This window comes from Neodiprion lecontei, chromosome 5 (assembly GCF_021901455.1).
Source record: "Neodiprion lecontei isolate iyNeoLeco1 chromosome 5, iyNeoLeco1.1, whole genome shotgun sequence".
NCBI classification, from domain to species: domain Eukaryota; kingdom Metazoa; phylum Arthropoda; class Insecta; order Hymenoptera; family Diprionidae; genus Neodiprion; species Neodiprion lecontei.
The window spans coordinates 32,483,457-32,506,843 of record NC_060264.1 but is presented as its reverse complement, the minus strand read 5'-3'; the positions used below and the strand labels follow the sequence as shown (position 1 = coordinate 32,506,843).

At 43.4% G+C, this 23,387-nt stretch overlaps 4 protein-coding genes across 20 annotated transcripts in view; 1 reads left to right on the top strand and 3 right to left on the bottom strand.

The window, feature by feature from the left end:
- Positions 1-15,757, bottom strand: part of LOC107225136 (ELAV-like protein 2) — a 38,855-nt gene extending 23,098 nt beyond the window's left edge. For 3 of the 17 annotated variants that reach the window (XM_046741451.1, XM_046741446.1, XM_046741453.1), the window contains exon 1: positions 6,325-7,364. The gene's annotated coding sequence lies outside the window, so the exon portion shown is untranslated. Of the gene's footprint in view, positions 1-1,439; positions 2,600-6,324; positions 8,059-15,617 lie in introns of those variants that run through there. The other 14 variants (XM_046741442.1, XM_046741448.1, XM_046741457.1 and 11 more) reach the window with 14 other exon arrangements.
- Positions 9,966-14,427, top strand: LOC107225133 (cytosolic carboxypeptidase 6). The gene is made up of 6 exons (XM_046741440.1): positions 9,966-10,047; positions 10,984-11,782; positions 11,850-12,053; positions 12,159-12,382; positions 12,521-12,728; positions 13,879-14,427. Exons 1-6 carry the CDS (start codon positions 10,029-10,031, stop codon positions 14,177-14,179), a joined length of 1,755 nt encoding a protein of 584 aa, XP_046597396.1. The 5' UTR covers positions 9,966-10,028; the 3' UTR covers positions 14,180-14,427.
- Positions 15,758-16,814: 1,057 nt separating the features above from the next.
- Positions 16,815-20,777, bottom strand: LOC107225132 (MAM and LDL-receptor class A domain-containing protein 1-like). The gene is made up of 9 exons (XM_015665477.2): positions 20,032-20,777; positions 19,376-19,955; positions 19,124-19,300; positions 18,615-19,041; positions 18,206-18,550; positions 17,907-18,128; positions 17,430-17,836; positions 17,077-17,242; positions 16,815-16,964 (listed from the first exon to the last, which is right to left on the bottom strand). Exons 1-9 carry the CDS (start codon positions 20,490-20,492, stop codon positions 16,918-16,920), a joined length of 2,832 nt encoding a protein of 943 aa, XP_015520963.2. The 5' UTR covers positions 20,493-20,777; the 3' UTR covers positions 16,815-16,917.
- Positions 20,778-21,484: 707 nt separating this feature from the next.
- On the bottom strand, positions 21,485-23,366 carry LOC107225131 (serine/threonine-protein kinase Nek8). Its single transcript, XM_015665475.2, has 6 exons — positions 23,149-23,366; positions 22,959-23,049; positions 22,712-22,879; positions 22,487-22,647; positions 22,032-22,182; positions 21,485-21,895 (listed from the first exon to the last, which is right to left on the bottom strand). Exons 1-6 carry the CDS (start codon positions 23,205-23,207, stop codon positions 21,602-21,604), a joined length of 924 nt encoding a protein of 307 aa, XP_015520961.2. The 5' UTR covers positions 23,208-23,366; the 3' UTR covers positions 21,485-21,601.
- Positions 23,367-23,387: the final 21 nt, after the last annotated feature.

The following is a 23,387-nucleotide window of genomic DNA, read 5'->3' as shown; positions in this document are numbered from 1 at the left end:
AAGGACGAAAAACACCGGCTACCAACCTTCGAAGAAGAGACACAACTACAGGTATGTATGTACATACTCTCTCATTGTTAGAATTTAAGGTATATGTTCATCGATCTTCTACCCTCAGGACTGAGAACAAGGCTAGAAATAAGTTACACGTAGTTTTCTCTCTCTATCTCTGCCTGTAACGCGGTACGACGAACGACCATCGACGACCTTCGCTGATAAACAACAAACACAACGGTCTTATTACAAGTGAAACACATATAGGGTTCGGGTGTAACGACGGGTAAGTATCCAACCAAGGTGAGAAGTCACGGGTGTAAATGAAGATGCGAGAGTATACGAGGTGTTGTTTTTTTTTTCTTTTTGTTTTGTTTTTCTTCGAGCACGGAAAAAAGAAAGTAAAGAAAGAGAAGAAACTCGACCAAGAGGGGAGTATAAACAGTAACTATACCTATGATAAGGGTATTTGTTTTGTCTGTTTGGCTTATGTTAGTCGCACCCTACGTTATCATACATCGAAAAAAAACCTTGCACCGGATAAGAAAGAATTGAATCTATCATAAACTAATTATTCGAGTATATATGAGGACGAAGAGTAGAGCCGAATGTTATCAAAGAACAACGATGTTGAGAATTTTAAGTAACCCAACAACCCCGTGCAAAGTGTGTGACTAGACCGAAAACTCGACAAAATGTCGCACGCGAAGGTAATAACGAAGGTGGTAAGGAGAAAAAAAGAAAAAAAAGACTAATTCCAACGTACAATTAGGGTGCGGAGTGAAGAAAGAAGGAAAGAGTGCAGAGTGCAGTATTTCACGCGCGTTTCCTGTAACGTAGATACGATCTTCCGCTGTGACCAGGTGGCCATGGCGACGGGGATCACGAAAATCGCGTGGCGCCCACCGCCGGATCAATACGGGCCTCACCCGATCCGCCCCTTCCGCCCCTGCTGACGACGCGACGACGACGACGACGAAGTCGCTGATATACGTATATCCGTCGAGGTGCACGTAGATGCGAACGTAAAACGAGCGAGCGGCCTACCCCCTAGGCGCAGAGCGCAGAGTGAGAGCGGCGAGGTTCACGGCTAACGCGCCGTTTCGTCGAGGATATGAACTATGCGCGATAGTATAGATGGGCGCACGCATACAGGAGAGAGACAGACGGCACCACCCCGCGTTTCCCGCACGCAGCGCAGCAACGTGCAGCAGCAAAGCAGCGTCGCGGGGACGTTAGCCCGTGCCTGGGGTGCCGCCGCACGTGCCTGTCTACGTCCCTCTCTCTCGTACTCTTTTGCATCGCATACGGCACGTAGCGGGGGGATTTCCCCGGACGATTTCGAGCCTTCTCTCTATTTTTTTTTCTCCGTTTGTTGTGTGTACATGGAAGGGTACGCGCTAGCCGGCCGAAGAGACCCGGGACGCTGCAACTATCTAGCTTACCTTCTTGACGTTAGTCTGTATGTATGGAATGCACTTGTGTAGCAGCCTCGCCGGTTGATCCTGTCTACCACAGCTTTTCTCCAACTGCTTACGGCACTGTGCTTTTTATTTCCTCGATTTACAAACTCTTTTATTATTTTTTGTTTACAGTGTACTTTGGGGTTTAACTTTGTTTTTCTTTTTTTTTTTTTATTGATTCGCTTAAATATTATTTACAGGTTGCGAGTCTAATATACACATATATATATGTATATGTATTATGTGTGATTTAATTTAATACGCGCGCGGCTTTTTGTTTATTTTTGACTGACTAATATTTTACGGCGGTCGGTAGAGTCGTAATAATAATAATAATAGTAGAAGTAATATTTAAATGGTGGTAGTATAACAACAGTATACTACGTCCTTGCACCACCACCCGAAATAAAATTGAAAATCAATAGTAATGAAAAATAATAGTAATAATAATAATAATAGTAACAACAGCGATTTTCACCCGTGATCAGCATTTATGATTCAACATCGGCACGTCCGTCAATCACTATGTACTGCGTCGGGGTGGTGGTGGATTGCAGGTATCATCCATAGATGACATGTGAATGAAGGTAATATCAAAAGTTTTTTTTTACAGTTTGTACGATATAGGTGTACAAACAATTCGATATATTATTTGTATCTATATGTATATATATATATATATTTTTTCAGTAAACGATGATTACTACTTTCTTGTTTGTGTTACACTATACAAGTGTATAATATATTATACGTATAAATATATGTGTAAATTACAAGTGTGTGTATGTATTTATTATTTAACGACGAATTCTTTTTTTTGGCTCTCAAAACTCTCTCGTGACGAATATTACATGTATATTATAGTCGTCGAACTGTGTTTACACGTTCTGGTTAAGCGCGTGTATTTATTCTTGTATTAAATATGGTTTAAATACTCTATTTATTATTCCCGACTGCAGGCAATACAAAACGATGGTTTTACAGTATCAGATCTCCGTCTCCAGCCTGAATAATAATATCAGCGCCTCGCTCGGCTATCCCGGCGTTAAGAACGCGCTAAAGAAAAAACCGATATGCAACTATACTAAAGGGAAAGAAATAACCGCGACACGTAACGGGCGGAAGCTGCCTGGATACTAGCTGCCAGCTCCGCTGCTCGCGTCGCCTGTCCCACCTCGCAAAACGCTCGCGAGAACTTCGACAGGATTCGGGCATCTCCGGATTGATTCGCCGGCCGGCAACCACCCCGGCAATTCACCCCTCCTGTCCCCCCCCCCCCCCCTCCCTCGCGACCGCCGACGTTCACGAGGCATGCCGTGCCCGCTGCGACGCGACACGGACTCGCGAACACATTCGTAGGACGCTGCATTGCCGACGTAGATGTGATCTCGGCATCGTAAACGCAAAACTACGACATGATATTGTCCCTTCGATGCCATTCGCTTAACGAACGTAATTTCGTCGTTAGTCGGTTTTATTATATTTTTAAAGAATGCAGTTTTGATGCGGGGGAAAAATGAGCGGTAGCAGCAAAAACCGAATTCTCGCACGGATTTCAACCCCATTTAGTTAGCATCGCCACCGGACGTAACCAACATATCACTGGCCAAGCCCTATCTGCTTTGCTCTTCTAGGTATGCCGAGTGGGCTTGGCTCTTACTTATTCTACCCTCTCTGACAACTTTTAGCCCCCCAGCGATCGAGCCACCCCTCCCGGCTTGGCTGCGGTACCATCTGTACGACTCGGTGCCTTTCAGGCAGTGTGGGTGTGTGCACCGCCGTTTTCATTCCCCGCGATATATTGGATGATACGACGACTCACTGTCGGGTAGAACTGTTTATCATCTTTTCGAATCCGTTTATTTTGAATTTGAAATAGGATCATCTTGTTCCGCGTATTTAAGCGCGAATGATTTTCGGGCGGCCGTTATCTTGCTATAAAAAGAAGCGGAAAATCGATTGGGATGAAAAAAATTAAGCACATTCGCAATGCTCAGTGATTCCATTCTTTCCCCGTTCCGACACCTTCATACACACGCCCGAAGTTGAGGAGATTACGACTGGCCAAGTTATACTCACGTGTTACGTTCGCATACCCCGGTATAAACATTGGCTATAAATAAACGAGGGAGTATTTTCTCATACGTTTCTCAACAATTTACTCGTCCGTTGTGTAATTATAGATCGCGACAAAGATCATATATAGTCCCTATAACCTTATATATACCCAGGAACGTTGGGTGCGGGGTTGGTAACTAACCCAAGTTAGATAGGCATCTATCTCTGCAGCAGTGTTCCACGATCGCGGAATATATTTAAAAAAGTGACTAGTGATTTATAACCTGTGACGTGGTCGGGGTGTGGAAGAGGTTTTTTTCGCAAGGGGAACACTCGAGGTTATAGTTTTTACGCTGCAGTTGGGGTTCGCAGTGATCGTAAATTCGATATTTGAATTTCCACTACCTGCAGTACTTATTATTCGTGTGCAGGCATGAACGCCTCTGTATAATGTACGAATTCGAACAACGGCCCGCGAGACCGCTAACTATCTCGACCGAAATTTATAAATACGTCGTCGTATAAATATGCTATAAATATAGATATATATATACCGTGCCAAAGCTCATGAAAGTTATAAAACCTGGAGACACCGCATTACCGACAATCTATGCTCCGCGGTTCATATACATATATCGATTTGAAACACCTCTGTAACATGCTGCATTATACGGTTCAAGTCGAACGGAAATCTGGATATCGAATGATCATAGTTGGGAGAATTTCCGATGATACCTGATCGTCTTGTGCACCAAGGCACAAGAGAGCATCGCGCCGACGAAAATTATTACCGAATCTCTATTAATAGCCCGCGACTAAAGTCACTTTTCCCTCCTGATTCAAAATTTCCGATTCCCACATGAAGTTTAAGTTTAAGTATACATGCAAGCATACTGATGGAACAGATGAACTATAAACGTTATATAGTTGTGTAACATCTTCGTTCTCTTCGTCTTCCTTTTATCAATGTATTCTCCTCCTGTTATTACTATAGTTTCACCCGGTATATACAGAAAAGAATTACAACGAAGAATTCATGGTGCTATATACGAAAACTATTTATTCCGTTTTTACCTCCTTTTTCAATGGAACAGCAGAGGAATGCGTGCGACTGAGAGGGTATAAGACCACGTGCAAGCCGATTCACTTTCGGACCACACGTGCTCGGCATTCATTTTTTGACAGGAGTAAACCGCAGCCACGGACTTTCTTGAGTCGCAAATCAAGTTGCACTGCCAGATAGTTTCGACCATTCATTGTAACACTGTATACTGCAGCTACCTAAAGGGTTCATTTATCCTTGTCCCAACAATCAGGGGTAATCTTAGACTGTACGGCTTATTAGAAAACGATGTTACGTGAAACAATGATTGGACGAAGAGGATCTCGAATTATCTTGAAGAGAATATGGATAACAAATTTTAAACAACCGCAGAAGTAAGAGAATTAAACAGACTGCAGGTAGTAGTCAATTACCTGAACCCAGAGAACTAAGAAGACGTACGATATTAAGCTCACGACACACTTAAGCAGTGACACAAATAGTAGGGAGAACCGATCCGTCGGTCTGCACATAAAAGTGAGTCGTATCTATGCCATACCGATTACTCCTTGGTTTACGGTGTATCTTGTGAAAACAAGCCTACGCAGACTTCACGGTTCATCGACAATGCATTAGCGGCCCCCTTACGCAACTTGGTCTAATTTCGACTGGCTTTGCTTCCGCCTTTTCTGATCAGCGGCCTGGCTGGGGGGGGCGGGGGGGGGGGGGGGGAGATAAGGGGGTTAAGTCAAGCAAGGGCAGCGTAACTCGTGAGTGCAAAAAGTGAAAAAATATGGCGATCGTGGCCGCGGCGGCGGCGGCGGCGGCGCGGCGCTCGGTTCCCGTTCCCGCCGGGACATCAACCATCGCTGCATATAACCATTGTCTGCGTGCTCGAGGGGCGAAGGAGGGGGGGGGGAGGTGGGAGAGGGAGGGGTTCACCACCCCACTGTTACCACGCCACTGACAACATCCCCCGAGTCTCGACCCTATCCTTTTCTCGGGCTGTGCAGTGCCCGCTTCTCTGTCCCTCGGACGAAGGATAGGAGCAGCTCTGGCTGGCCTCTCGATGTGTGTGGGGGCAGCGCACGCGCGCCCTTCCATCCGGTTCACGATCAATACGAGCCGCCGGCGTTTTCTCTCGTTAGGAACTACTCCCTATTTCTGATGATATAGTACACTGTGTACCCCCCTTTTTCAGGGGAGGATGGGGGGGGGGGGTGGGAGACGGGGGTTGATTTTTGACGCTTGGCAACGCACTGGCGTTAGAAAATTACGTTTGGTACCGTTCGGACAAAACCGGAGGTAACCGATAATAATGGAGTACATCGCTCGTGTTGGTACTATAATTTGAATATGTGAACGAATCTTACACGAGATTTTCAATTCACAGTAAAATTCACTTCAGACGAACGAACGATTGCACGTTGTTTCTGTTTTTAAGAAATTTTGTTTTATGCCAAATTGATTATTCGTTATACAGAAACCGCGCGAAACGGGGCGAAGTTTCGTGCGATCCAAGATGGCCACGGTTGTTCAAATCTTGCAGTTTTGACCTGCAGATCTATAAATCTGGTAACGTATCAATCTATAAGCGTAGACACTTTGCAGTCATTTGAAAATACCTAATGTATTTATATACGGAAGATACGCACGTGGCAAACTTGTATGCATCATAAATTAAACAAAAACATTCGATATTAACTATATATTATATGATTAATATCATAGACACAGAACACAAAGTAAAGGAACAAATTAACGTACCAGTAGTTAAAGTTGAAAATCAGTGGTTGAAGAATGATGTTTAGCGTAGTAGAACAGAACGTAGGTTTAATTGCTTTTTTTTTAATAGTTGTAACAGAGTAGGTAGTAAATCGTGTTACAGTGGTTTGTTACGGCGATAAAATGACTGGTCGTATTTAATTTGATAGTATTAACAAAAAGTTAACAATTTATCTAAATTGGCGCGTAATTTGAATAACACGAACAAGGTTTGTAAATTGTATAATGTTACCCGCGAGTAAAGGTTTAATCAATTAAACAGTTTTGCTACGATTTGCCCGGGTCCCGGCTTCGAACAAGGATCAAAGTAACCCACTTTGATTTTTCAAAATATTTCCCGCCGATATTCTAATTCTCAGCTATCCAAACTATTCTAATATCAAATAACTGATGGTATCTAAAAGCGAGGATAAAATCTTATTACGGTTGAAAATATTTCTCAACGCGTGCAGCCGGCAATTCACGCGTTAACACGTGCGTGTATTATTGCGGCACTATCGTGCGTATATTTGCTAAAAGCCCGGTGTATTGTATGGATATATATATTATTTCTTATCTAAAGGAAATGGCAATGAAAGATAGATAAAATTAATTCGACGCGGAATATGAACGAAGTGAAAAATATCCGCGATTCAAATTCTGTGGTGTAATTTTTTTAAACTTCTTCGGGCAATTGTTCGCGAAAAAGATATTACAGATTCGAAAAGAAAATCGAAAAAGAGAGAGAATTTTTTTTTTTTTTTTTGAATCAATGTATGTAATGAAAATATGTCTACACACAGTAATTATAATTGTAATGATGATGTAACTGAATTAGCGACAATTGGAATAAATATTTTATATACAAAATGTATAATTATAAGAACGAATATTTAATGAATTAAGATAAGTAAGATAATAATATTGCGGGTAACTGTGTCTACAACGCAATGCCTTGTGGTGCGGTAACTAAACTGACGAGTTGGCTGGGTTCGAGCTCCCACTCTGTACGAACTCCCGCTCCGATTGGCCAAGAATCGCCTCAGCCGCGCTCTTAGCGGCGGACGGACGAAGCGAGCCTTGCAGTTCATCGCCAGACCGCCGACGCATGGCCATCGCCTGGAGTCCCCGAGGGAGGAAGTCCGTGAAACGGCAAGGCTCTCGGCGCTCTCGAAGACCGGACGGCTTGGCGTTGAGCATGGTGGAGGTAGGGGTAGAGCTGCCGGCGATGGCTGGAGGGCGTTTTCTACTTCCTGAACTTTCCCGGGATTCTGGAGGAACCGTATGGGCGAGGTGAGCGCGGACGCCCCTCCAGGAAACGAATATTATTGAATTGTCGCGGGGATTCCCTGAGCCAAGAAATTCTCCTCAAGGTCGCTTAGCCACTTTCAGAGAATTGCTGGCCACCTGAATGGACAGAGGCTCAACTGGAAGGCCCAAGGGTTCGAGGAATGATGAATTTTTATTCAGTGATTGTATCGATCGAATCACGCGAAAGTTGGAAATAAATGTATATTGCCCAGACATGCAAACCGAGACTTTTTCAACCCCGCGGCGTAATTCGTTTTTAATATGGCGCTCGTTACGACTTTGTGCCTCGTAATTACATCCATTGTTGGTATCAAATAGCAGAGGTGGTGGCCGATTGTGGATTCACACCTCGTCTACGGATTTTCGAATCGTTGCAGAAGATGGTCTCTGCGCCTGCACTGCAGTAGAGATTGCAAACGGGAGCCGTGGATGGGGCAGAGGCGGAGGCAGAGGCAGCCGTCCATGGGAGACGGCTGGGCACAAGCTCTTGGTAGCGAATATCGATTTCTGGGTTTGGTGCTCTCAGTCATTCATTCTCTCACGGGTTTTGCCCTCTCACTGTACCGCGACGGTGTCGCGTGCGCTTGCGCGTGTGCAGCCCTCGATGGAGGGGTAGCTGGTAACCTTAAGGCCATTGTACGATGGAGAAAACTCGTAACATGTATACAACTTTTCTTGTAAAAACTCGTATCGATAAAATACAATTGCTAACGAGGTTGAAACTCATTCGAGACACACTAGTTTCACCTTCACGCCTGGGAAATCCGAGCAAAACTCTGAATATCTTCACACAAAATGGCGTCGATGAAACGCCCTTTTAATTGACTTACATTTACGAATACCACGACTTTGAATTTCAAATTTACATTTATTCTCATTTCGACTTTTCAGTTCTTTATTTTCGCCACTACGCTTTCATAGCTGACGGTCCTTATACGCGACGGTGAACAAAATGGCGGCTACGCTGGGATTTATGTATACTTATACCGTTGAGCTTTTGACCTTATAGGATAACGAAGCGGTTGCACTGAAATAGATTTGTACCCAAGACTAACAGAGGAAATTACTTGATGTAATCAGCGTCTGCTCGAGTGAAATTAGTTCGTTCAATCATCTTTGTACCCGACGTAAAATTTCATGTGAATCGACAAGTGTTCGTAACTTGTAGCTTATATATACACTTGAATCAACGTGCTGTAGATTGATCAACACGCAATTAATTTTCTTCAACTGGGTTTACGTCTGGATTTGAAGGTCCCAACGATAAGTCATTCGAAAATGACATTGAAACGGGATAATAAACCGGTTTCTAAAACACAATCACGTAATTTCCCGGCACTTAATCTCAGTCACATAATCATGCTGCGCGAAAAGCCCCAACAACATTTCCCGCCGTAAAGCTTAAGCCAATTTGCACAGGCAAATCGAGAAGTCTTTGAACAGTTCTGAAGCAACACCTGTGAGGTTCAGAAGGGCAAATGACTTACGTTCGAGGCAGTCGTTCTCCATTCACAAAGTTATACGGCTCAGGAATAATCCAATAACGCTGTCGCTACTCGTTAGCTGATCGATAAAGTTCTTCAGCAGAACACCTAATGAGACAGTATGTAGTTGTAGTGATGGAAACGTGGCGAGTGAAATTGCCTGCAGACATGTTCTCTCTCAAGGAAATGCTTTGCATATTTGAATAAAAATTCTGAATCATAATACGTAGCTGGCTGATCCTTTTACTAAACCTTCGATGAATCAACCTCTCCAACCATTTTCGTGGCTATTCCGAATTAGATCCATGCATTCCCACGAATCGCTTGGCGCAATGACAACACCCCGTTTTCTCAACTCTAAAAGTCCTTGATTGCTGAGACTACTATTGGAAAGACCAACCTACACATAGTTTAAATTGAGACAAAATATGTGAACCCTCTTTTTGTTAGATAGAATCCTTCGGCAGTTTTACTCCATTTCCTTCAAATGTCCGCTGATCTCCATTTAATGTCAGTTAATTCAGGATTATTATATGAATCCAAGAGTTGCGGAGAATACAATATTTAGACAGAGAATTCTCAAGAGGAAATAAAACCAACGGTATTATAACAGCAATTATTCTGGCTCTCCATTTCTTTCCAAGTATACAGTGTGCGTCTAGTAACGCAGCTTGGTGTTAAATACTACGTATTAAAATTTACTCATCCGAATGTACTTAACATATCGAGTCCTCTGTGCCACATGGTGTTTGGAGAAAGATAAGCAAAACGTTTAGCATTGCATGTATCGCGTTTATCGATTCAACAAAACCAAGGAAACAGCCGCGGTATCCAAAAGTGTCTCCAACTACCAACTTCTGTAAGCTTCTCCACCGCAAATTTCAGTTGTCTAAAAGCCACAGTACCGTCAATATGTCGGAAGCTGATACAGGTATGTGCTGCTAACCGATTTTCAACTGCCACCTGATACCTCTTTTTATTCACCTCTGACCTCTTGACGTGTGCGTGTTCGCACCGCTGAATGCAATCTTCCAAGTGTCCATCTACCTGATGTAAAACACGGCTTTACTCTGACTTCGGTCACGCGAGGCCTTATCAATATACACAACAGTTTCCACTGTGCAAAAGCAGGGCCTGCTCAAAGACTATCGAATCGTTAAACGTTTCGAGAATGGTTCAGAACATGACCTGCGGAAGTCGTACCATTGAATGGCCTATAATGACCCTGCACACAGTTATTCGTCTTTTTACGAAACGTCCACTTCGAGCGGCTTTTCATGAAATCTTATAAACCGCAAGCAGATCTTATCAGGCATCCTATCTTGAAACCTCGTTGCAGAAATCATGCCACCACTGCTATGATTCCGGAGTGTTCCAAAGTCCGATAAAATTATTTGAATTAATCAAGAAAAGAAAAGCTTTGCACGTTAGAGTTGTAAATTCGTCGGCCCTGTAGCTCTCGTGTGTGGCATTACGATTTGATTAACCTTAGGCAAGGAATAGGTAATGGAAGTTAAGCTGGTGGGTTTTCGTGATCACGGAATTCCTTCAATGTCTAGCTCGTGTGTGAAAATAGAGTGTGGGTAACTGGCCGTGCAAAGTGACTTTTAGATTGGAAGCACGCAGGTATAATGCCGACTCGTTTCGGATCCCGCCCTCGCTTTAGTTTCTCGCCAATCGTCTTCCGCACTATTAGCTTGTTTCTAGTTAGTAATCGTCAGTTAATCCCGTACCGATGGAGGGTCGAGATCCTCTTGAGCATACAAGCCTGTTTGGAAGAGCCGGTTGGAGTTTTTTTCCCCTATGATTTCCGTGACAATTTCTTTCCAACCTGTTTTTTACTAACATTTTCCTCTTGCTCTTTTAGATAGTGATGACAGCGATGCCGAAGGTGGTCTCGGTAATGTGAACAGGCTGATCATTCGACCGCCAGGCCACAGTGGAAAAGCCAAACGAGGACATCTCTGCTTCGATGCATCTTTTGAGACAGGAAATTTGGGGAGAGTCGATCTGATCTCAGAGTTCGAATACGACTTGTTTATACGTCCAGATACGTGCAGTCCACGTCTTCGACTCTGGTTCAATTTTACTGTAGACAACGTGAGGAGTGATCAAAGGGTGATATTCAACATAGTGAATATTTCAAAGTCCAAGAATCTCTTCAGCGTAGGAATGACACCACTGGTCAAGAGTTCCAGCAGACCGAAGTGGCAGCGAATACCAAAGAGGCAAGTGTTTTATTACAAGTCAGCGCAGCACCAGAATCATCATATTTTAAGCATAGCCTTCGCCTTCGACCGAGAGGATGACGTTTATCAGTTTGTACTGACCTATCCGTACTCTTACACACGCTACTTGAATCACCTGGAGAACCTTTGTACAAAGTGTACAAACGCCTCTGTCGTGAAAAGGGAAACTCTGACCTTGTCGATTCAGAAACGAAAAGTAGAACTTATATCCATAGCAACAGCTACCGAAAACCAGAGAAAAGTTGTTGCTATCATGGCCAGAGCACATCCCGGGGAATCCCCAGCGTCTTTCGTTTGCCAAGGGCTTCTGGACTTTCTTGTCAGCAATCATCCGATTGCAAGAGTTCTGAGAGACTACGTCGTCTTTAAGATCATCCCAATGTTAAACCCGGACGGGGTATTCCTTGGGAACTACAGGTGCGATAAATGAAGTACTGTATATGTGCTCGCATGTCAATGTTGCCAACTATTTAAAAATCTCCAGATCCTCGGTGATGGGAATGGACCTGAACAGATCTTGGAATAGAATATCGGACTGGACTCATCCGAGTCTTGCGGCGACCCGAGGGGTACTGGAGAGTTTGGATAAAAATCCCATGGCACCTTTGGATCTCGTTCTTGATTTACACGCACACACTAATGCTACTGGGATTTTCGTCTATGGAAACACGTACGACGATGTTTACAGGTAAGTTTTCGGGTGTCACTCAGATTGAGACCAAAACACCTAACCTTTGTACAAAAAACCTCTTCCAAATGACTGTAAATTAATTTATGGCTGCTAGCCTCGTAGGTACGAACGACACACGGTTCTCCCAAAACTGTTGGCCCAACACGCCGAAGACTACGAATCATCAAACACCATGTACAACCAGGATTCCGGTAAATCAGGCACCGCGCGACGTTACCTCTGCTCAATACTAAGCGACCGTGTGAACAGTTATACGATTCAAGTTTCAATGTATGGCTACTGCAGGAAGGGAAGTCCCGGAATTTTGCCCTATACAGAAGAAGGATGTATCCTTTTGGGCCGTTGGTTTAACCGGCATTGATATCCATTTGAACCAAGTGTTTCACGGGTAATTTACTCACTTGAACACGCCTCATAGCATCGTTTGGAGATCCTTAACTTTAATGATGGTCACATAACGGCAGACTACAGAGTAGGGCGCAATTTGGGCCGTGCTTTTCTCGAATACTACAAGCTGACCGGACTAATTCCCTCTGGATTACCTGATCAACCATCGAATAAACGCGGTCGTCAGTCCAGACAGAGACACCGTGTTCCCAGAGAGCCCCGTCCAAGGACTGCGAGGACTACGGCACCTTTACACCTCGCAAGCATCCACGAGTACGGTATTCGGTAGTTATAGATTGACGATTTTTCAGGAGACGGAAGCAACTGGTACCAAATCACCGGCATCCACATGAATTTCTTATTTACTTACGGAACGTTGAATATTATTATCTTATTTTATATTATAGTTGCCGAATTAAGTGATCCAGAGTATGGATTTTGGGGGGAGAGAGGGTAATAAAACGCAGGCTGCATGGGAATCGCACGAGGGTTGATTAGAGGTGTGATCGTCTAGGTGAGAATCGCGTGATGAGAAAGCCGATTAATCAATCGCAAGCAAATTGGGAATTATCGATCGGTTCATATACAACAGGTGGCTTTAACATCGAGAGTCAATCAGTTTGAAGAATCCTCAAGCTCATACGTGCCGTGATGACGTGAAAGCCGCGTTCTGCTTTGGCTGTCAGTTCTGCTCTCATAAGCGAATCATAGAGCCCCGCCTGTTTATCGGTTCGGTGAAAAATTTACTACGCTGTCAGTTCTAATCTCATACAGGTGAACGTGGTTGCAAGTAGAACTCGACTCAACCAACCGTTCAATTCACGATTTTGACCATCTACCTATGTGCAGAGAGTTATTGTACGAGTCGGCAAACACGATGAAACGGTTTTCGAACCAGGATTAGTGGTTGAAGTTTGTTTGCAACAGTTCAATTTGTATTGGTTCACAGGCTTGATCAGATTGTGTCGAAAATGCTGAGAAACGATTTGACGGTTACGAGCAGATTTTTATTAGATAAAACGAAAAATTCACTAGGGAATGATTGATATTCCCAAAGCTAGTCGCGGATAGCGAACCGCCGATTCAAAAAAAGTTCTTTCTGACTTGACTCAAACTCAAATCAATGTGTGTATAAGGGTGCGTTCCAATATTAGCTCTCATTGCTGTCAACGATTTTTTAGCTCTGTTGCCGTGCCTTTGTCCTAGGGAGTTTTTAGCGCTACCAGCAAATTTCGGAACGCACACCAAGAAGCTTCCGTGAATCGGCGGCTAGCTTCAGCATAATGAAAAATCGAGCGCCTTGGATGTTCGAAGGTGAACCCCGACCGCGAACATAACCTATTACACTAATTTGGCGGTTACCTTTAAGCTATTTGGGAAATCGGGTAGAAGTTGGTCCTCGGGGTTAATTCCTCGACTCGTATTTACTGTTCAGGTATCTGCGCGAGGAGGTCGCTCAAGCTTTGTCCCGTACGCGGTACAGATCGATGAGTGGTACCAGGATGAACGCCGGCCCAGGAACGACGACGGGTGCAGGAGGGATGCCTCGCTATGCGAGATTTCGAAGCCCCGGGGCTCCAGTCGTCGGTTCTACTATCCCGCCGACAGAACCGCGACTAACTATCGTCGATTTCAACCAGCTAACTAGGGGTGGACTCGAGCTGGCCATGGGAAAGAACAAGTGTAAAATATCAAACCGCTCCCCGCAGCGGTACAGCAAACCACCGAGAAGATAGTCGCTGCGTGCGACTCCATTTTACCTACGCGATTCCGCGCGCTAAATTTATTATATCATGTATAAAGGTTTTACGACACTTTCAGCATTGTTATACACCCTATATTCGCATTTCGCTCCTTTCGCATCAATCACGGTTAATGTTTATACCTACAATATACGTTTGTTAAAATGTTTAATACATTAATTTATATCTAAGACAACATCGAATTTTTTTTACATCTGTAATGAACTTACTGTTTACAAATAATTGTGTCATTTTTTCTAGACCGTATTTGTGTATAATGTACCTATTATACACGTTATGATACGTATATATGGATGTAAAATTACCGTTATTATGTAAATAATTGTTGATCAATGTGAAATATGTACTATAATAACAAACAATCAGGTGACTTCTCCTCGATTATATTTTTCCTATTCTCAATTCTTCATTAATTTCCCTTCATATATATCTTCGAATTAATTTTCAATCGGCCCCGTGATCATCTCAATCGGGAACACTATGCAATATTCAAAATTTAGAAAAAACTAGCACCAAAAGTCACGCTATTCTCTACCCCTGCTATATCCTGGTTTTCATTACTCAATAGATGTATGTAATACGTATGGTACTTTGTTAATGCATGATGGTGTACGAATTGTCATATGAACATATTGACGTACGGATTAAGATTGAGGACCATGAAGAACGAATTTGATTGAGAAGAACTCGACGAAAACCAACAGCAACAGAAATAGAAAAAATATCGAATCACAATGTGTCGTGAAAATTGTAGGATCGATCGCGCGGCGGGATTGCGCGTTCGCAACGTTGTCGTTTTCTCTCTTTTACCATTTTACTGAAATACTTCTTCTCCATTTCGACACTTTTCTTCTCCCGTTAATAATTTCTTTACCGTGCGAACGTTTTCATTGTTTTCCCCCGATTCGTATGTATTGCATGCAGTACTACGATCGATGAAACATATATGTATAATATAACATGCGTCCGCGGCGAGGGTCTCAAGAAAACATGAGATTAAGATTCACAGGTGGCTATAAGTAGATACACGAAACGGAAAATCCGCTTTTCGAATTATTCTTACAAACACAGTGGAAAGGATTTTCATCTACTGTCCACCATTTTCACTGTTCTCTTATTTCACTGTCAATAACTAGTGAACTAACTAAACGAGACTATAAAGAAAATCGGCAATTCTGCATGAGAGGTCTAAAAAATAAAGTGAATCAAATACGGATTACGACTAAAGATCCTCGATCGTAAAGAACCATCGAAACGGGGATAAAAATAATATACGAAGATTGAGAGAAGAAAGTATACATCGAGAAGAAGAAAGAAAAATTTTACAAGTATAATATCAATAATAACGATGGTAATAATAGTAATAATAACAACAATAATGTAAAAGAAATAAATATTACTATACACATACCTGAGATGCGTTCGTAAAATTCAATCAACTCGAAGGAAGAATTGCACGCGTTTGTATATATATATTATACGTATATATATATATATGTTTATCGCTATACAATTATATCTATATATAGCTATATGTATATATATATATTACACACATATATATATATATAGTATATATAGATGTATATACTGTGATATTAATATATATCTATATATATATACATATATATCTACTATTATACGACGACGCGAGTTTAATCAATTTGAATGAACAAATCAATTAATCAATCAATCGAATCAATCGAATCAATCTTGAACAGAACGGAACTAAAATGAAAGAAATGAAACTAGCGAAAGAAGGAGCAGACAAGCGGGGCCGTCAGCTTCTACCCCTGGACTTGACAGAACTATTTGCCAGGCTGGAGCGGCGCCCCCCGATTTTTCTCTTCCCTTTTTGTCGCCGCTCGGAATAATTCGGCTCGGTTCGGAACCGGTCGGGGGTTGCTCGAGGACCCCTAGCCGGGAATAGGGCGGTGGTCATTGAACCAAGTATATAGACGATATCTGCGTAGTCGGTGTGCGCGATAGAATCACCCTAAAACCCCGACTTACCCCTATTTTCACCTCCCCCCGAAACCTCCGTCGCGTCTATCCTCGCCTTCGCCGAGCTGCCGCCGCTGCTGCACCGAGTGTAATTCAAGGGGTAGGTGGGTATAAAGCTTTGGGGGGACGCTATAATATTGCAGAATCGAATTTTCGGGATAACTCCGTTGGTGAATTTTTTTAATCAAACCCCTTTTCATCGTATTCTGTTCATTAACGTTCTATTCAAATTTGAAAAAACAATTTTAAGGGTGGAAAATTAATACACCTTTAATGCGTTAATTCTTTGTGCCAATTTATCTGAAAAAATAACTTACAGTTAGCGATGAATATTAACGTTATATGCTGGAAGAAAATCTTTTCAAGGGGTGTTATACGGCTGCAAAATCTATATTCAGGAACGATCGGTGAATATCCGTAATAAATATACTTACAGAGCTCGATATAAAACGCGAAAATACATTGGGAACTATTATTCAAATCCGAGGATATCGATATTAGGCAGTATACATGTAGTTACCTGTATTTCAATGAGCGACGCCATAAAAAATCATAGAAAATGAATTTTTTTTATCCGGAAATCGGTGTCAGTTTGCACACTACGTGATATTTCCAATGTTCGCTTTTATTTTTGATTCATGATATCGTCCATATAACTGCAATTGTAGTTTGTTCTTTTCTGTGACTTTTTTATTTAACATTGAAAATCAATTGCCGCCATTCTCGATAACTGGCTGAGCACTTGCCGGACGAACTGTGGAATGAGTTTAAACAAAACAAAAGAAAAACGTTAGTCTTCACGTTTCTAGTGATATTTTTGGTTAATTTTTGTCACGGCCAAGTTGCCATTTTTTCACAATACTTACTTGTACAAGCTTGCGGTTGGAACTTGATGTCGTCGACGGCAAATCCTCCATTACTTGCACTGCCTTCGAGTACCAATCTGTAGGGCGAACGATTTTCAACGGTAACTTGAGCGGCCGTCCAAACTGGGCGAGGATTGTTGAATCCTTTGGCAGTAAGCGACCAGAGCTGAAAATTGTCGAGAAAACTAAAAGTGAGTAAATTTTATAGTCTGTATAAATGATCCGCTCTTTCATTTACACGAATGATTATTGTTTTGCTAACGATTCGCAGTTATGATAAAAGAAGGAGAAAGTATTTCACGTGTATTATGCGAAATTTGGCATGAAATAAAAGAGCATCATGAAATGAATACCGGCTCTTTCCCGTTGTATCCGTTTCCGCTGCCATTTCCGTTCCCGTTTTCATCTCCGTTCTCGTCAACGGGCATCCTGATAACGCGTAGGGTGGTGGATTCCTCGACGCCAAAAGCGGCGAACCAGAATGTGAAACAAATAGTTTCCTGTTCGGTGGTTGGATTAATAACCGGTGAACGCAGCCGAACCTCGGTAAATTTTTTATTGGTGGTAAATATATCGAAGAATACAAAATCTCCGGTAGCTCCGAAGGTCTTGTCCAAGAGCTGGGCAGGCCGATGAGTGACGAAAGCCCGCTGCCAAGATACGGCCCTATCGTTACCCGACGAAGTGATATTCTCCCAGCCGCAAAGCCCTCTCTCAAAACTGCAGTCTTCCCCCATGACAGCAGCGCTTGCAGGAATAACTATGAAGAGCGAAAGTTTCATAGGTGATTCAAGTTCTAGCCTGATACGAGTCGAGAGATCTTTACGTACCTGTGCATCCTCCAACATAGAACGCGATGTCGTCGACAGCCATGCTGCCACTGGCTCTATTGGGTCCCCAAGTCCCCTCAATTATTATGTTGAAATTCTTTTTCTCCTCTATTCTGGCCTGAGCGTAACTCCAAGTCGGTCCCTGGTTGTTGTAAAGTTGCCAGATCGGCCTGGACTCGGACGATGCATCGCCGACCGCCTGAACAGAGACTCTGAGCACACCTGAAATGCAACCATGGAGTAGCAACAGTCAGTAAGATCACGTTCATCCCATAACCAAGTCCACAAGTTTCACAAACCTAAGCTGGGCCCGGTGGAGTCGATGAATGACTCGAACATGAAGTACCAGAACGTGATGCACAACGGATCCTCCGACCCCTTCATCTCCCTGCTGACAAGCTGAGCCGTTCCTCCACCCCCGCTTCGAGATCCTCCTCTGGACCTTCCGAGGCCCAAGAAGAACTCGTTGCGTCTGCTGACGGTGTGTCCGTTGCTGTAAGGCTTGCGCTGGTTCCTGGGACTCAGGACCTGGGTAGAGACTCTTTCCCACTCTACCCTGTCCGGATCGCGTGAGTTTATCCAGTCGCATTCGTCGACCTCGAAGGTACAGTCGCGAATGCTGGGTGCAGCGACCTGGGGTGATACTAAAAAAGAAACGATCGCTCATCACCGCTCTGTTGGGGGATTATAGTGGCCGTGATTTCTCACCTGGACATGCTCCAGGTGTGAAGGCAACGTCGTCGATCGCTATGTCGCCCATTGCTGTGTTGCCTACCGAGGCCTCGAACATTATTTGATACTCGTCGAGCGAGCTGATCGTAACCTCTGACATGAACCAGGCGTTTCCGGCGTTCCCGCTCAGCCCCCAGACCTCCTCAAGGTGGGCATCCAGGCTCCGGAAGTGCCGGACGAAGACCTTCAGGTACCCGATCCCGGAACCGAACATGTGAAACCAGAAGTGCAAGCAGCTCGGAGTGTCGGGAGATGTCGCAGGGAAACTTGTGCTCAGGAGCTTTGCCTTGTCACCAGGCTTCCGGGGAAAACTTGAGTCAATGTACGCGTAGCCACCGGCCGTTGCTCTGTCGCTTGAACTGTCCATTGCCGGTCCAGTCGTCGGGTTAGCACTCCCTCGACTCTGAGCCAGTTACCAAAAACTTCAAGGTAATGAATTTCGGTCTCCATAAAAATTCCCTGCGGTCACAGTTTATGATACTTACAATTGTCCAGTCGAAATCATCTTCGGGATCGTTACTCCAGTCGCAAAAACCACCCGCGAAGTTGCAGAACCCCACGCACGATGTTCCCGGCTGCAACTCTATGTCGTCGATTGCTATATAGCCGCGGTAAAGTCTGGACGGATCGCCAGTGTCGACTGGAACACCTTCGATCACGATCTGGAAGAACGAAGTTGGACGAACATGGCTTATCTCTTTAAATTCCAACGGTGTTTCTGTAAATATTTTGCTCACCGAATGGATGTTCGGAAATGTGTAGAGGATGCGAGCCTGTTGCCAGACTCCTAGAGTGTAATAAAGCGCATGCCAGAGGACCCTCTCTTCAGCTAGGCTAGTTGGTTGCTGTCTTGGTGGGACGACGATGGTGGAGTTGTCATCGTCCTGATCGGTTTCAGTGTCCCTCGTTTCCTTCTTGAAGGAATAGGGATCGAAACCCATGTGGAGCAGGACCCTCAGTCCAGCAGAACTGAGACCATCCATGGCGTACTTGAATGTGAAACAAGTCCCAGCTACTCCTGTGCTGCTCAGTTGCGGGCTGTGAAGAAGACCACCAGGACTTCGGGGCTTCGAGTCCTTCGCGGGGGTTTGCGAGGTTTCGAGAAAGGCGTAACCGCCTTCCATGCTGCCCCCCAAGGACGCGTCGACCGGTGGACCACCGAGCCAGTTGGTCCCAAGTCCCGTTCCACCTTTCCATTGCAAAGCGCCGTCCCCATTCTGCCATTCGCACAGCGTTGGTCCGATGCTTGATCCGAATTCACAAAAGACTTCGTCGGTAGACGCAGTCACTGGAGGAGGATCTGTCACCGGCGGATACCTTGAAAGTTTAAATAGAGAGAATCAATGAAACTCGAAATGCATTTATTTTGCAGTGTCAATCTGCAGCATCTCACCTTTGTGTGGAAGGATTCCTTTGGGCAAGAGTCGTGGGATTTGAATTCTTGCGAGGCGTTGAGAACTGGGTCGTTGTCTGATAACCCCGGCCCGGAATATCCTGAGGTCTGATGGAACTTGGCCACTGTTTTGGTTCGATGTGTTCGACTTCGTCCAGAGGTTCTCGGGCTCGGTCGCGCTTCTCGGGATCCAACTGGTTCACCGGAATTCTAGGGATGACGGGATCAATCGTGCCCAGCGGGGGCTGAATAGGAATGACTTCGCTGTCCGGTCCCACACTTTCAACTTCTTCAGTCTGCGTCGTTTCCATCCAGTTTGGAGTCGATTTTTCGACGGGCAATTCGCCATCGGAACCGACAAGATCCACCTGCTCACCCAATATCAATTCCCTACCACCAGCTGGGTACCACTCTGCGGTGAGAACTCTCGAGAAGCAGGAGATCAGAAGTAACAGTCTCATCGTTAATTCGTTTGTTTAATTAAATCTTTTAATATCAATTTGCATTAGAGAACGAAATAACACTGATTTGTTTTAGCGATGGCCAATTCGTCATATTTGAGACAATTGATCGTCACCGCATGCCTGAAATATTCACAAACGAATGTGACTCTACACTGGATTTTAATTATGCAACTTGGTCCAACTACTGCTATTACTCTATCAGAAACTTTTTAGAAAGCCACAGCCAAGCACACCGGGCTGAGATACGACTTGGACGGAGCGCTGATACCCAATGAAAAGTATATAATGGTGTAAAATCGTGTGTTATCGAACCTATGTGGTTATCCGGTCTTCACTTCCGGCCGTCATGCATCGTCCCCCCGTAACGTTCGGGTCCGATACTCGCATGCTGGATAGACAATAGATCACCGCACGCATTGTTCGGAGGGATAGTCGCATACCTATTCCACTCATGGTTCCATAATGCGAGGTGCGAGCATCGTCCGCGTGGAGGTTTAATTCCGTAACAAATTTCCCTGGGATTTTCTACTCCGCGTGAAGAGGATCCAAGGTTCAAATCTGTAACGGTACTAACTATGCATTTCCTGTAACGGTAACAAACGTACCGCTTATTATGGCAGTGATATTATATGGAATAATTTTTGTTCACTGATGCCATTTGGCTAATTGGGACATCGATTTTCGAATTTTTTTCTCACATTGAGCTAGAACAAGGTATACTGAATGCTACACTCGCCTACTTAGCAACGAGTTTGTATCCGGCTTTGCGGAATTCTGTATTGTTCGTGAAACAAAAGCTTCAGTGATATCAGCACAGAATAATTAATCAATTGCTACAATGCAGTGTGCTGAAAATGGCATACGGGTACGAATAGTTTTTTTTTTTTTTTTTCTGTCGATCTTCGTCTGTTAAACTCTTTTGAAACTATGATTAAACGAATTCCGTATAATGAAGAATCTCTAATGAATGGGTCCCATATTTATTTATTCATTAGTTATCGATTGTTCATTTTTGTTATGTATGATAAAAGAATAGCACCTCAAATTTATATCTTTGGTGCACTTATTTAAAACTAATCTTTTACAGATATAACACATTTCAAGTTTTAAATTTTCTGGAATTTTTGCAAATATTTTGTAAACGGGTTTATTTCGTTCAAATTCTGTGATGCTCCATGATGTTGAAACTTGTTTGAAACTGCGATACGTCCGATATTAAGATGAACACGAATCATATACGGGACCAAGTAAGGGCACAGAAGAAGCTGTTCTATTTTGGGGCGATATGCTGGGTTACTTCGCAGCATTTTTGATACCAAATTCACAACTTCAGGCGAAGTGTTTGCTTCTATGGGTCGAATCCTTGAGCTACAGACAGCCTCAACCAAGTCTTTAAGGTTCTGAAATGAATAAAACAGAAAACTAATATAAATTCGATAAGTGTTAGCAGAATAAACGATTTTCGATGAAAGATAAAAATGTTCTTTGAAAATTCAGAGAATTTTTGAATCTGGACAACATAAATTTAAGATGTACCTTGGCTTGAAATGGAAGTTCGTTGGTAACCATCTGGTACAGAATAGCACCCATGCTCCAAATATCGCATTTGAAATCGCAGGGCTGTCCTCGTAGCATTTCCGGAGCCATGAAGTAATAGGATCCCGCAAGAGTGGCTGATCCTAAGGTTCTGTAATGAAATACGGCGACATAAAAAAGAAATCACTGCTGAACAGATTAAACCACAGCTGACAACAATTGATCACACGAATAGCTGAATTTCCAAAGCCACATTTTTAGTTCCTAGACTGTCGTTAAAGGTAGAATTGTGACCAAACAATTCTTGCCATCGTCTTGTTTGGCGTGGATTGCCTCTCGATAACTGACGAGTATCAAAGACGAGAGTATAGTCGAAATAGAATCGGAAGCGTGTACATTAACGACAGCCATGCTTGTTTTATTTTATCTGATAATCAACTGCACGAAACTACTACCCTTGCATACTGCTGGATACTCCAAAGTCTCCTATCTTCACAATATCACCCAGGTGACCAGTTAGCATGATATTTTCCGGCTTTAGATCCCGATGTAGAATTTTTTGCGAATGAATGTGATGAACGCCCAAAGTTACTTGCGAAAATAGGTAAAGAGCGTCCTGCAAAAAGGAGTATTGTAAGCAGAAGGAAAGTGCGACAGCACGTCTCAATTTGTGTAGGCACCTCGTTTTTCAATGGGTTTTGTCGCCTCTCCAAAAGATCCTTCAGCGTACCACGACTAGCATATTCCATCCGAATGTAAATACGACTTCCCTCAATCCAGGCGTCGTGATACGCAATTATATTCGGGTGTCTCATTTTTCGTAAACAGTGAATTTCGCCGAGGGCCATCTATTCGGATACAAACTATGAATATCTTGTAACAGAAAATAATCGCGAAGAAAAAATGTGTGTAAACAGTTATGATAACTTCGTATGACGTTTTCGCCTTTTGGCTGACATCCTGCTCCTTGATTACAAAAGTTTTTCGATCCTTCCGTTTTCTAACCAGGTGAACTTTTCTGAAATGAAGACAAGAAAGAATGTACGAGGAAATCAAAGACTATTTAGCATCAATTAGTACCGGCCGTGCATAACTATCTTCCTAACGAATTACTTACCCAAATGATCCACTGCCCAGCACAGCTTCAAATTTATAATCAGTTGTTCTTGCAGACATTTCAGAACATCGTATTTTTGCACCTAAATTATTTGTATCGCCTTATTTTTGTACACACAGTACAAATACGTTATCCACAATCACAGCTAAGACTATCCTTTGCGGAATGTTTACAAACTCTACAAACTCACCGCGACACTTTCTGCCCGACTAATCCTCGGATTGTATTGAAAGCGGATG